We start from the raw sequence: 14,251 nt of genomic DNA, 5'->3' as shown, positions 1-14,251 counted from the left end.
GGATCTCCTGAAAAGAATATGAAATTATTCTAAAAATCTCAAACCTGACTAATAAGTCCTCTATTCAGCCAGCATCACACTACATTTCCACTTAAAGAGTTCCTGCCTGCAGTTGTCTCTGATAGTGCCCCCAGTTGATATAAATCCAAAGAGCGGCACTGGCAACAGTAATTGTTCAGTGTAAAGTGCAGGAATGTTTCATGAACAGAACAAAACACAGTGTGTAAATATGAACCCTTCAAATACATTAAATAGTAAGTTACTGTCACAGGTCAAAAGATGATAAAAGCAATCTTTGCCAAAACCTCTGCACTACCCAAAATATTATAAATCATGCTAAGCCTTGCTCATCTAATAATTAAGTACTATAAACATACCCTTGTTCTTGGGGAGTAGGAAATGGTGGCTTTAAATTAGAATCTGCTAGCAGTGACAATGACAAACTAGTGTTTGGGCCCTCTTTATGGAAAATTAACTGTGTTTCAAAGAGAACAAGACAGAGAAACAGGATGAAAGAGGAGGGTAAAAAGTTCATTTTAACAAAAAGGCCATTTGCAGTGCAGGGAAAAAAAATCATGAAATCAATAAGAAATCAATTTTCCAGCTCTACCCAACTAAGGAAATCCATCCAAGGGAAAAAAATAAGGCTTCTATGACTACAACTGAATGTTGTTATTTCTTTTCCTCATCATTCTCTGAAATTAATACCTACACCCGTACTTTATCACAGAATACTGGAGGAATGTCTCCCTTTCAGATAAAAACTGTCACATTCAAAAAACTGTTTACTCAGAGATTAACTTGAAGAACAAACATGAAACAACATCAGTGCAGTGCAATGAAGATTTTTTTTTTGGCAAATTAGAATTGTAAAGGGAAGGAATAGTCATTTTGTAATGTGGAAATAACATCTCACCATCATTTAATCAACAGGGAATATGGGGCAATCAAAACAAATATGGGTAGCTACTACCATCTAAAGTCTGAGTGATAACATCAAGGACATTAGCTGCAAACATGCACAGACTGTAAGCTCTTATTTTGTAGATTTTCATCTGTTTTCATCTAGAAGCAGCCTAGTGCATATTCAACCAGAACAAATAAGGTATTCCCAGAATGAGAGATGTACTAGTGGATTGTCTTCCATACTATCAGGCCAAAACAATTATGTTTTTCTATATACAACAGCAGGAAGCGGTGTCAGAATCAGGAGGACACAACATGCTTATTCAAAAATATCAAGTCAGAAAATGATCAACTTCAAGCAGCAGCTTAAAGTCTAAAATTATTTGAGAGGAAAATATTTTATATGCCCCATATAGGTGAACTCTCAACTTTGAGACAGGCAGGTGAAAAAGTTTTTCAGTCTTTCCCCAAAACCACTCTATTGTTTCCACAGCCAGTTGCCAGAGTTCCTAAAAAAATGAAAAGATTTTCCATTCTCTCTCCACCTCAGCCTGAAAACCCTGGAGAAGTTAAATTGAAAAAAAAATTAAAAATGAAACAAAACCATTGAGGGACTTAACTTAAAACCTTATTTTTTTAAACATTTATTTCTTTTTGCTTGTCCTATTTAGCATGAAAAAGAATGCTAACTGGCAAAAAAAAAAAAAAGCACCAAAAAATAATGTCTTGCTGTTAAAACCCTGCTTTCCAAAATCTTACCTGGATTCACCTTGATTTTAAGAAGAGTCAGCAGTTCTGCAAAGCCACAGCTCATTACATAGATTGCTTAAACAAGGTGTAAGGCCTAAGTGGAAACCACAACATTATCCACAAAGGGTTACAGAGACAGAAGGGAAAAAAGATAATTTCTCTAGTTCCTAGAGAATAAAGCTACCTTAAACCCTTTTCCAGGAACCCAAACAAAAATCTTTACACTGAAAGCAGCTAAGCAAACAAAAACACTTGAAATTAATTTGGTTCAAATGTTGCAGACCACAGTAAATTAAAACATGGTGTGGCTATTGCAAAGTGACATTAAATTTTTACTTGAACTCTACCCGGGAGTGTTTAAATTCTTTTTGAAGTCTTATGTCATTTGGATCAGCCCTTACCTTGGCCACCTCAACTCCCAGAAGCATTTATTTGTAAATAAAAAGCTTGGGGTTTTCATATTGCATGCAAATATTTTGTTCTTTTTTTCCTGCAGATCTTTTCTTTTTTAACCAAGAACAGTAAATGAGCAAATGAACATTAATGAGAAAAAAGTCTACTTTAAACATAGTTTACTCTGCAAAATCAACATTGCATTAACAGATCACAAAATTGCTTCTACAGTATGCTTATTTAATCCTAATTTTAATTTGTTTTTAATCTAAATTAAGTATTATCTCAATGAGGAGATACAGAATTCAAGTTTAATGCTGGAGATCAAAAACAGAATTTGTAAAAAAAAAAGCTTTCTAGAAGGGGCACTAAGTAATAGGGTGTAAGTTATTCAGCTGAATGGACTCTCAATTGTAAATAGTAAGATTTTGTGTTCATTTCTTTCACTAATGGATATATACATGCATATTTTATAATAAACACTGGATCATGAAATGAAATTCTGTTCTTAACCATCTTCCCTCAGATCTTCCTATAAATTTGTAAGGATTTCTTGCAAAATTGAAAGGACAGAAACCACTGCTCCTGACAGTGTGTATGCTAGGGCAGCCAGTATCTTGGTGGTCAGCACACCACCTCAAGAGAACCAAGGGAATATGAATATCTGCAACAGGAATTTGAACCAAGGGCCTTCTACTAGTGGAGAAATGCTGAGCTTTCAGTTAAGAAGAGACATATAGCACCACTTCTGCTCATCATTTGTGTGGGATCTTGTTAACCAGCATGTTATGCCATGTCTTTTGGGTCTTCCCCATTTCTCATACTTGGAAACAGTATGAGTACAGTCTCATACTACTGTAGTATCGATACCATATATCTTCTAGTATATGTGGAGTGACTACAGTTCATGGCACAGACTTAATATAAGGATTACAAGCCTAAGTAATAATTCAACCTGAAGCACTGCTTCATCAACCAGTAAAACCAACGTATTTCTGAAAATATCCAGAAGCGTATGCTTGAGGAAATATAAAATTTTAAAATTTAGCAATCCCTAGGCTTTAGAATCTTCTAGAATCAGACGATAACTAAACAGATTTTAAAGTCTGTTATCAGCATCCCTTTTGTATCCAAGAGTTTTGTGCACCCTAAGTAGGCTGTATCTGCATATTTAAGTTAAAAAAAAAAAATCTCTTCACATGTAATTGGAAATAGTTCATAATGTCTTTTTCCAAGTTACAATGTACTTAACATTAAAAAGGCTCCCTAGGCCTCTTACTGCTAGACATTCCATCTTAATGCAATTCGTTATTACAGAAAGCAATCTCACTAAAGCATTAACTGCTAGAAATTGTGCATGTGGTCACTGCATTAGTAAATCTCTGCCACTGAGGTAACCCAGGTCTGAACAAAAGAAAACATCAACAAAATTGCCGGAAAGACGTGAAGCTCTGCCATAACTTTCCAACAGACACATGCGCAGGAGGAACATTTAGATCTGACTGACTTCCAAGGTAGTGTTGAAGCAAGTCTTGGCCATAACCTGACAGACTGCAGAGTTTTATTTTTCAATGCAGACACTCCACACTTCCACAGCAACAGGTTTTAAATCCATGTTTGAAGCCCAATTTTTAATGCCTAAGCCACCTTATTATCAACTCAGATAAATCTCACTTTGCATTTAACACATTTAAGCAGCCAAAACAGGACTCGACATGGAATGATCTCAAGTACATTCATACAAAGCACAGAACTGAAATATAGACAAGACCTTTGAAAAATATTTACCTTTCTAAAACGAAAATAGCAGCAAATAAAAATCTAATCTGAAAAAAGCCTCAGATACTTTGCTGTGTTACTAGTTTGGAAAAAGCCTCAAAGTTTGAAGCTGGTAAGAAGAGGACAACAGGAAGAGACAGAGAGCAGCAGCTGTTACTGGACAGTAACTGAGATTGAACAGTTATGGTCTAACCTATGTTTGACTGAACGCTGGCTAAGGAATTGACACTATTAAAGAGTAGTGAATTGCTAGCATACAGTTCCTAATTTCCTGCTTATTGAAAATTATGGAAAACTTTAAAATCTCCAGCTAGTGGTTAAATAAAATTTCTGTTTCTTGACAATTTGTCAACTTAAAGATACATGAAAATATTTTTATCTATTACACAGTTTAGTTCAATGAGTAAAGAAAAATTCTCATATGATTAAGAGAATGATGTGCCTGAAACTATCCCTAAGTTCTTCAATAAATCTAGCAAACACCTAATACGATTTCCCCTATCCAAGTATTATAAAAATAATCTTGGCCAGCTTCACACATCATACTAGGCTTTCTCCAGACCTGAGTGGCTGAGGACATAAAGATGAGAGGCATGTTAGCCTTCACAGAAAGTTTATCACCCCAGACAGAGCAGTGAGGTTAGAACAGTGATTATAAAGCTGGCTGGCCACAGAGAACTGAATTTTTGCTATCGTCTAAGTTGATGCTACAGCTATTAAAAAGACAATGTTCACAGAAAATGATAAAGAACTGTCATTTCAGTGGCTTCAAAACTTCATCATGGTACTAACAATATGGTGAGGTCCCAGGAGGAATGGGTCTTGGGGCTGAGAGAGTTATATAAGTGCAACTGGCAACACTGGAGTGGAAAAACTAGTTATATTGGACAGGAAAAATGTGCAGATATTGCTGCTAGACCAGTATGTTGCATAACTTCACCAGAGAAGGCCACACCAAGCATGCCAGACTCAGCATTACAAAGAGAAAGCTGCCAGACGATGGAGGTAAGTCTACCTCAGTGAAGGTAAGTTCTGGACAACTTCCCTATGGGCTCCAAGCACAGGACAGCAATGATCACCTAGTCTGTTCATCCTGAGCCCACATTAAAATGCATCTATATTCAAATTCATGGTTTTTTGCCTATGGCATGATTCTTCCTGTGAGATATTGCCTCCAGAATTAACTCTTCCACCTTTTCAGAATGAAGTAGGTATTCTACTGCCTGATACTCTTTTTTAAAACAACATTTTAAAGAATCAAGAAGAGAAAGGACAGAGATTAGGATAGACAGGAGGCAGAACTGAGTAAATTACTTACAGCTGTTAGAGATTCATGTGTCTCAAAGGCCACAGAAAAAAGTTAGCAAAGGGAGTGATGCCTCCACTTTCTGTCACAGGGTATACTTAACAGTACACCACAAAGGAAAAGGGCAAGGATGTAATGGACCAAAGCCCTGCATATCTGAGATATCTGGAGAGTTACAGAAGGCAAGTGGTTGAAAGACTCCATCCAGAATACAGTTTGCTTCTTTCTGAACTTGAAGAGATTTGTATTATTTTAATGAGTACAAAGCAGGGGCTCATAAGCCTAAGGGAATGAAAAGCTTCATGAATCCTTGCAAACTTTCCAATCCTCAATCGAAAAGTTCCAAAGGCTGCTGCTCTGTAATCTCTCTGGATATCCCAGTGTCCGAGGCTCTGAAACTATACGGTGCTTAAAATAACTTCATATGATACCTACAATCTCAATGATGTTTTCATTCTGCAGACACTTCTCAGCACACAGTGACACCTTATCCTGCTCAGATATTCAGGTTGGCAGACGAGCACTTACTACTAGATGTGGCTGAACAGCAATTAGTAAAAAAAGGAAAGGAATACTAGTAATGACTCCTACCATGTTATCTTAACCTGTAAGATAGAGCTGAGGTACTTTGATAATATACTAATATACAAATGGGCAGATAAAAATACCATGTATTAAATTTAACATACAACACAGTAATGGTTCATGTCAGAAAAACTTTATTCTAATGAATCTCCATTTTAACAAAGGAGACACAGAAAATACAGAATATTAAAATTAAATAGCTAGTATTGGTTTACCAATTGCAACTTTAAATATATCTATCTCAGTTAAGATACCTTGTTTGGAAGATAAGAGATCCAGTTCTGGGGAACATTCTTTTTAGATGTTATTTAGCACAGCACTATTTTTCCTTATACCATAATGAAAACTGTAGTACATTATAGTGTAATGTAACAGTAAACTTCTGAGTTTACTCAGAAGCAAGATGCTGATTCAAACAGCTGTTGTTTCCATGCCACTTCTATATACAGATGCTATGAACAGCAGACACATATAAATATGAAGTTACGCAAAGAGGCTGATTTCCTACCACATCACCATGCATTCTATAGCATGTGCCCTGGAAACAGGCTGTAAAATGAATAGTAATTCCCCTGAAAGCTTTATGATATAACTACTTATTTGCAGTACCCAACTTGACTAGTCAAGAGACATATAGCCAGGGGACATATAGATACATTGTTCAAGTACTAGTTCTCATAGCACTAATAAATTACATTAATTCCTCCTGTATTTTTCATGTACATGTATGTTTGAACTAGCAACATTAAACTTCTTTCTCCGTAAAGCTGTGTTATATGGCAAATTAGGCTTCTGATCAAAAGGATGAAGGTTGAGATTTGATTTAGGGGGTGGGGTGAAAGAAGAGGAAGGATGTAGGTGGAAGAAAGGTTGAGAGAAAGGCAAAAATGTCTAAGTAACAAAATTACTTTCTGGAATCAGAAACTCCCTTTTTGCTAGTCAGAATAACAAAGACCAAGTCCAGACAGACTTGAGTGTAAAGAGGGCACACTAAAAGCTTTGAGATATATAAAACTTTAAAAGCATTGTCCGTGAAAATGTTATTTTTCTATAAGACTAAATCCATTTTTATGACAATAGTTATGATTTAATAAGCTTTTTTCTTTATCTCACTGCTCTGTAAGTTCCATTCAAATTAAATTTAGCCTAAGAATTCATAACTGTCTATAATTTTCAGTCCTGCACATTTATTTTGATTTTTTTTTTTAATTTTTAATACGATAAAAATCAAGATAAATATGGCTTATTGAGATACACTATACATTGTTAGAATTTTAGGATCAACTCTGAAGCTTTCATAAAAACATTTTAATTGTCTAATCGTTTAACAGACCACAAAGATAGGTTTAGGAAGAGGAGTACAATATTATTCTCAGGTTTAGTTGAGAATTAGAAATCTAATGACATTGTGATTTTTCAGATTGTTGTAAAGCAGAAACCTAACAAAAGAGGTTAAAATAGTACATAATTATTTTGCTAAATGTACTGTAAATGTCTTTATGGCAGTATAAATAACATGGTTTTGTTAATACGAAACAGTAAGTCTGAAAAGGTGATGAGAGATGACCATATTTGCTGTAGATCCTGGGTACACAACTCAATTAGGTACTAATTAAAAGGATTCTAGTGAATTCTAAAGTTATAGTTGGGATTATCACTCCAAAGTTATACACTTTACGTATGCCATGTCAACAGCTTGACTTACATATTCACCATAAGTCTCCTGAGCTGGAGGTGGTGGAAGGGGCCGGTAGCCTGCAGATGGAGGCACTCCTCTTGCTCTGGGTGCTAGAAGTCCACGGTTACGGCTGACTGGTCCTCTACTGGGAGGCACTCCTCTGGGTGCTGGTGCCCCTCTCGGTACTCCCGCTGGTGGTGGAGGCACTCCTCCACGTCCCCTGTGAATATATGGATCACTTACTATTAAATACTATACCCTTGGCCTCCCTTTCAACAACTCCCACCCCCACAGCATGACAATTTTGCTTTGCTACAGCCAGAAAAAGTCTAATAGAGGTTTATAATTTATAATTTTTTCCTATATGCTTTAATCCAATTACACACATTACGCAACAAATGCAGATCAATACAAACTAGACACGTGATTCAGAGATTAACCTCACTAGTTTGAGCCATTCTCACATACAGAGACACCCAAGCCAATTTGCTGGAATCAGTCAACTAGAATTTGACTTACATTATGTGAAATCACAATCATTGCATAACAGGTTAATTTGAAGCTGTCAGGCTATATCATACTCAAACCCTGTACACAGGAATCAGTTGCAACTCCCTTCTGATCCTGTGTAAACTTCTAAATGCAATCCAGAAAACACACTGCATGTAAGAGATTGAGTGGGTTGGGAAAATGACATTTTCTTCTGGTTGTAAAGAAGAGATTTCCAGCTGTTGCAGGAAACATTCAAACATGCAATAAATGTGCAGGGTGATTATAGCATATAACCTGATGTTCTGTATATATTTAAGGAAAAGAAATAACAGTATTTTTGTTGTTAAAATTCTGAAAGAATGATAAGCATTAACTTGCATTAAATTACTTTGGAAACTTAAAATATGGATTAAAAATCTGAGAACTGAACCAGAACAATTTAATCCATTTATAGGTGGCGTTCCCACCCGCCTCCCTATAGTAAAGGGAGAGACTTAAGAGGTACAACCTCTTAAGAAATCTCATCATTTATCCTCTTCAACAGAATTTCTAAGACATTGCTAATAGACATCTCTTTTTTCAAAGTGAAAATTTCACCCCATGGTCTTTAATTAAGTTTAAATGACAGCTCTGTAGGCATACAGACTTTTTCTGAAGAAGTCACACCCTTATTGTATACTGTAATAGACAGAGAAGAATACAAGCAAGCGATCTATATCACCTTTCTACCTATCAAGCCATCACCTAATGAACTTCAAGAGTAGCAACTGAGTAAAAATACTCTGTCCTGATTTCAGTATAAATTTCCAACTTAAAACACTATTGTAAATTAAAGTCTAGATTTGGCTTTAAGATTTCCTATCCCATTTAAAATATGTCATGTAACTTCTCACTGTTAAGCTTATCAGAAAAAAAAAATTATCACAAATAATTAGTATTTGAAAACCTGCATTACTAAATGAAGAATGCAAAACCTTAAATACTCGACACAATCAGGATACACTTTATTAATTCTAATTACTGATCAAAACACGGTCAACAAGGTATTTTAAACAAGCCTAGAGAGTAAGTGATTTAAAACTGTGCTTATTACTTGGTTTTGGCTAATCTGTAGAATGCCTCCTCAGGACAGGGTACCAGCTGCTTATTTGACTTCATTGAGGTGGGGGCAGGGGTGAGCAGTGATGTTCCCAGACACAGCCTGCTGAAGTAATATAAAGAAATATCAAATGTGATACTTTCCAAGTGAAGCCAAAGAAAGGGAAATAAACCTATTGGCATAGACAATAGTCAATACCAAGTGAAAAAAAAAAAAAAGTCAGCAAAAAGACTCAAGAATCACTAGCCATAATCTTCATGGCATCCTTCAGACAGGGTGCAAGTGAAAGCAGCAGTAGTGGGACATGCTGAAAAACATGGAAAGACATTTGAGGGATGGGGGGAAAAAAGTACAGTTTTTAGAGCCAGCATAGATTTTATTCTTGAAGAGTAATTAGAACACCAGATGCATGTGATAAGGTCTTTTCTGCATTTCAAAGACAGTTTATAGGATTAGAGTGTGATGGGTGGAAAATCATATTTCTCCTATATTAGGAGACCATTTACATGCTTTTTCTTAGAGTTACCGTAGGAAGAATAAACAATCTGAGATGTACAGTCCTGAATTACACACCTCTGATGGTTACTGCACATGACTGGAGGAAACTAGAAAGGTGCAGACACAGGAAAGTTCAATTACCACTGCGCAGATTTGAGTCATATCAGGGTATGATGATAAGAGAACATTTTTAGAAACTGTAAATTTTTATTTCATTAAGAAGGTATCGGGGAACTAAGGCAGTTTCAATGATGTGAGCAATGAACAGAAACTGACTGAAAATACTGAGGGACATCAGTTTGAATAGGAACTTTCATAAACAAGAGATCAGTTCTGTTATTATTTAATTTGAAAAAAAGCAGCTATTTAAATTAAGTTTAAAAATATTTAAAAGAGTAAAATATATATGCACAATATAGGTAGATATTTAGAGAAATCTCATGGGAAGTCAGAGCAAATACACAACAATTATCAAAAAAAGAAAAAACTTGAGAAAGGACCAAAGGCGCTCAGTAAGACTAGAACAGCAGGGTAAGGAGAGGTATTACAAGAGGCGTCACTAGAAAAGCTGAATACACTTCAAACATGGAAGAAAAAATGCTAATAAAATAAACAAAAAATTCAGAAAAGCAGGTCAGAAAATTTAAATAATTTCAGAAAATCCTAAAAAAAATAAAAGCTTTTCAAACATTCTTGAACTGAGAAACCTGACAGTGTGAGGCCAAATCACCAGTGAAGAACAATAAGAAGATATGCATGTGTATCTATGTACATATTCATTACAAATGAATTACGGGTACAAATTGAAAACAGGGAGGTTTAGATTAGATATCAGGAAGAAATTCTTCACAGAGAGGGTGGTGAGGCACTGGAACAGGTTGCCCAGAGATGTTGTGGATGCTCCATCCCTGGATGTCTTCAAGGCCAGGCTGGATAAGGCTTTGAGCAACCTGGTCTAGTGGAAGGTGTCCCTGCCCATGGCAGGGAGGTTGGGACTAGATGATCTTTAATGTCCCTTCCAACCCAAACCATTCTGTGATTCTATGATTACGGTTTTTTGCTACACAATCAAGAAAGACCAGACAAGGATCTCATGCTAGAGTCTTTCCTTATGGGGAACACATTGGATAGTGCTGCCAACTGACTTAGAGACAAAGTACAAAACAAAAGGAGCAATTAAAACTAATCGAACTATCTTTCTACAACTACAGTGGGAGTTCAGATGTCTCTCTCTAATCTGTAGCTGAATCCCAACCTGAATGTTAAGGAAAGAAAAATAGGAAAAAAAAATTAAAAGCAGCAAACCAAGAGGGACCAGTTGAGACTTCATATATACACACACATGTATATATCTTAACACTACACAGATTAATAAATTCTGAGCTATATAACATTTATAAATTAAAATTAGTTCATTATTGAGGATGGTAGAAAACAAGATTTAGAAAATAAGAAACTACAGAAAACTGTTACCCTACTGTTTGTACTTACAATCCTGCTTCCTAATTTGGAAAGAACATAGAAGAAATAGAAGTGCCTCAGAAACTATGTCAAAGATGACCAACAGTATAGAACAGCTTATATATAAGGAACAATTAAGTACATTAGGCACTTCATACTACAAAAGACAATGGAGGCTTATGATAGAACCTAAGAGAAACATCAAGTGAATGGCGAAGGTACATAAAGAATGATTAATGTCCTTCTCAATCTAAGAATCAGGGTGACTCAGCTGGGAGAGATAGAATATTAAACCGAATTGCCTTAGCCTCCAAGCCACTATGGCTGCTGCCATGAAATGCAGTCACTGAATGAGAACATGGGTGATGTCGCAAGGGATCACCTCTTAAAGGTCACTCCCTTGCTCAAGCAGAACCACGTTGAGCCAGTTGCCCAGGACCGTGTCCAGAGGGCTTTGGAATGTCTCCAAGGAGTGAGACTCCATAATCTCCCAGAACAAACTGTGCCAGTGCTCAGTTACCCTCACAGTTTAACAGGAAAAAAAAAAAAAAAAAAAGGCATTTCCTGATATTCAAAGGGAACCTCCTGCACACCAGTACCTCCTGATGTTTCAGTTTGTGCCCCTTTGCCTCTTGTTCTGTCACTGGGCACCAGAGAACAGAGCCTTCTCTTCTCTAGGCTGAACAGTCCCAGCTCCCGAAGCCTTTCCTTATGGCAGACATGCTCCAGAGCCTTCATCATCTTTGTGGCCCTTCATCAAACTCTACCCAGTATGTCCATGACCCTCTCATACCTGGGAGTCCAGGCACTGGCCACAGCACTCCAGGATGGGTCTCACCCACACTCAAGGGGAAAGATCACCTCCCTTAGCTTGTGAGCAACACTAATGCAGCTCAGGATACCAGTAGCTGCCTTTGACGCAAGGGCACATTGCTGGCTCACGTTCAACTCAATGGCCACACAGGTCCTTTTCTGACAAGTTGTTTTCTAGCTGGGTGGCCTGCAGCATATATCGATGCATAGGGATGTTCTTCCCCAGGTGCAGGACTTCACACTTCTCCTTGTTGAGCTTCATAGGGTTCCTGTGAGGCCACTTCTCCAGACTGTCAAGGTCGTTCTGGGTGGCAGCAGGACCCTCTGGCATATCACCATTTCCAGTTCAGCATCATCTGCAAATGTGCTGAGGGTACACTGCCCCATAATCCAGATCATTAACAAAGTTAAAAGGACTGAACCTAGTACTGACCCCTGGAGTATGCTGCTTGTTACTGGCCTCCAGCTGGACTTTGTACCACTGAGCAGCATCCTCTGGGCCCAGCCATTCAGCCAAATGCCAATCCAGCTGTATCCTTATCCAGTCACACATCAACCATTTCTCTATGAAGATCTCATAGGAAACAGTCTTCCTGAAGTCACAGCAGACAATATCCACTGGTCTCCCCTATATACCAGGTCAGTCACTTCATCAGAGTGATACCATGTTGATCAAGCGTGACTTCCCCTTTTGAATCCATGTTTATTACCACCAGATCACCTTCTCATTTACGTACCTGGAAACAGATTCAAGAATTAGCTGCTCCATCACTTCCCAGGGATTGTGGTGAGGCTGACCAGTTAACTAGGTCTTCTTTGCCAATTTTGAAGGTAGAAGTAACATTTGCTTTCCCCCAGTCCTCAGACACCTCTCCTAATCTCCACAATTGTTCAAAAATTCAGAGTAGCTTCACAATTGCATCCATCAGTACTCATGGGTGCATCCCATCAGAGCCCATGGAACTGTGGCCAGTTTGCTTAGCTACTCTCTAACCAAATCCTCTTCCACCAAGGGTACGCTTTCATCACTGGGTCTCATTTTTGGGTCCTCAGATTTCAGAAGGCCCCTCTTACTAGTAAAGACTGGGCCCATAATGTCATTAGGTACCTTAGTCTTTATCATGCCCTGTGTCACCAGGGCTCCTGCTCCTTTCAGCAGCAGTCCCACATTTTCCCTGGTCTTTTGCTACTTACATATTCATAGAAGCCCTTGTTGACTTTGACATCCCCCACCACCACACTGCTGACTCCTGTAAGCCATCTCTACTCGTGGCTCTCCAGCAGATGTGTCTAACCATTAGGGGCACAACTGAGGGCTCCTGGGCAGTTTAGTCCCCACAAATCTCTCACACTTCTCATCTTACATCTATGCTTTAGCTAATTATTTCTCAATTCTAATCTCATCTTGCCAACTCTTGTCTTCCATTTCACTCCTTTATAATTTACATATTTCTCCAGGTGGTTAAGGCTGAAGTGGTTTTATACTACTTTTTAAGTCAAAGCTTCTCGCACATACTTAAATGTAACTCACTACTGCCATTAAGTTTAGTGAATGTGCTAATAGTCTTTTCTCTTCCCTTTATACCCTGGACTTTCAGTAGTGTGTAAATATACGCAGAATATCAGACCACACTCCCCATGAATATCTAGTAACTTTTCAGCTACTGTTCCTACAGAGTTTCTCCACATATTCTATTTTGTACCTGCTATTTATGGTCCAGTGACATTTTTCCTTTTGGAATCTCATTCTTTTACTTTCCTGGGCTTTCCCTCTCCTAATCAACGACTTTTGAGAGCTCTCCATCTGGTTCTCAGCTCTGAAGAAACTGCACAGAGGGTCTTTTCTCTAACCTTTTTCTTCCTCAACAGTCTCAACTACAAATTCAAAATCCTTGGTGCATCTGCTAACATTGAGATTAATTCTTCTACTTATTTAATCCAAATCAAGACATGCCCACTCTGTTCTATCACATTCAGAGATATCTTACCATCAAGTTAAATTAATCACGGCTCCTAGTCCCTCTAAGTCTTTAACTGCTTTCTTCTTTGGCCAAGGACATAATTCTGCAAGCCAAATTTCAGCTGCATTCAGCAACTCTCCTTGTCTTTGCACACAGCTGGCAGACTGTCAGTTTTATAAAAAAACCTGTCTTTTGCTTTATAAAAACACTGAATAGCCTTTCTCTACAAATTACATTAAAAAATATTTGGCATGGAGATTTCAGGTGACATCAAAAGTTTAAGACAAGGAAGGACTCTTCTCTCAAAATCAGATATCCTTTAATGTTAATTGAGGGTTTAGAAAAGTAAATTTTGAAACTTTCTGGAGCATCAGTGATTAGAGACAAAATTCCCATTTATTTTAAAGTTATGACACATTTGTTCAAATAACTCTATGTGCCATAGAGTATTAACCCCAAACCTTAAAAGTTGTACGTTATCAAAACTTGTTTGTCAGCCCATGTCAGCCTTCACTTACATTCTAAAATAA

The 14,251-nt window shown here is 37.5% G+C and overlaps 1 protein-coding gene across 1 annotated transcript in view; it reads right to left on the bottom strand.

Annotated features, from left to right (window-relative positions):
* KHDRBS3 (KH domain containing, RNA binding, signal transduction associated 3) overlaps positions 1–14,251 on the bottom strand; it is a 50,565-nt gene that overhangs the window by 23,280 nt on the left and 13,034 nt on the right. Inside the window, exon 3 of the mRNA XM_010149650.1 lies at positions 7,425–7,617. Coding sequence (XP_010147952.1) covers positions 7,425–7,617 — 193 coding nt within the window. The remainder of the gene's footprint in view (positions 1–7,424; positions 7,618–14,251) is intronic.

This window comes from Eurypyga helias, unplaced genomic scaffold (genome assembly GCF_000690775.1).
Source record: "Eurypyga helias isolate BGI_N326 unplaced genomic scaffold, ASM69077v1 scaffold2334, whole genome shotgun sequence".
NCBI classification, from domain to species: domain Eukaryota; kingdom Metazoa; phylum Chordata; class Aves; order Eurypygiformes; family Eurypygidae; genus Eurypyga; species Eurypyga helias.
The sequence above is the reverse complement of the archived record's forward strand: the minus strand, read 5'-3'. Positions and strand labels throughout refer to the sequence as shown.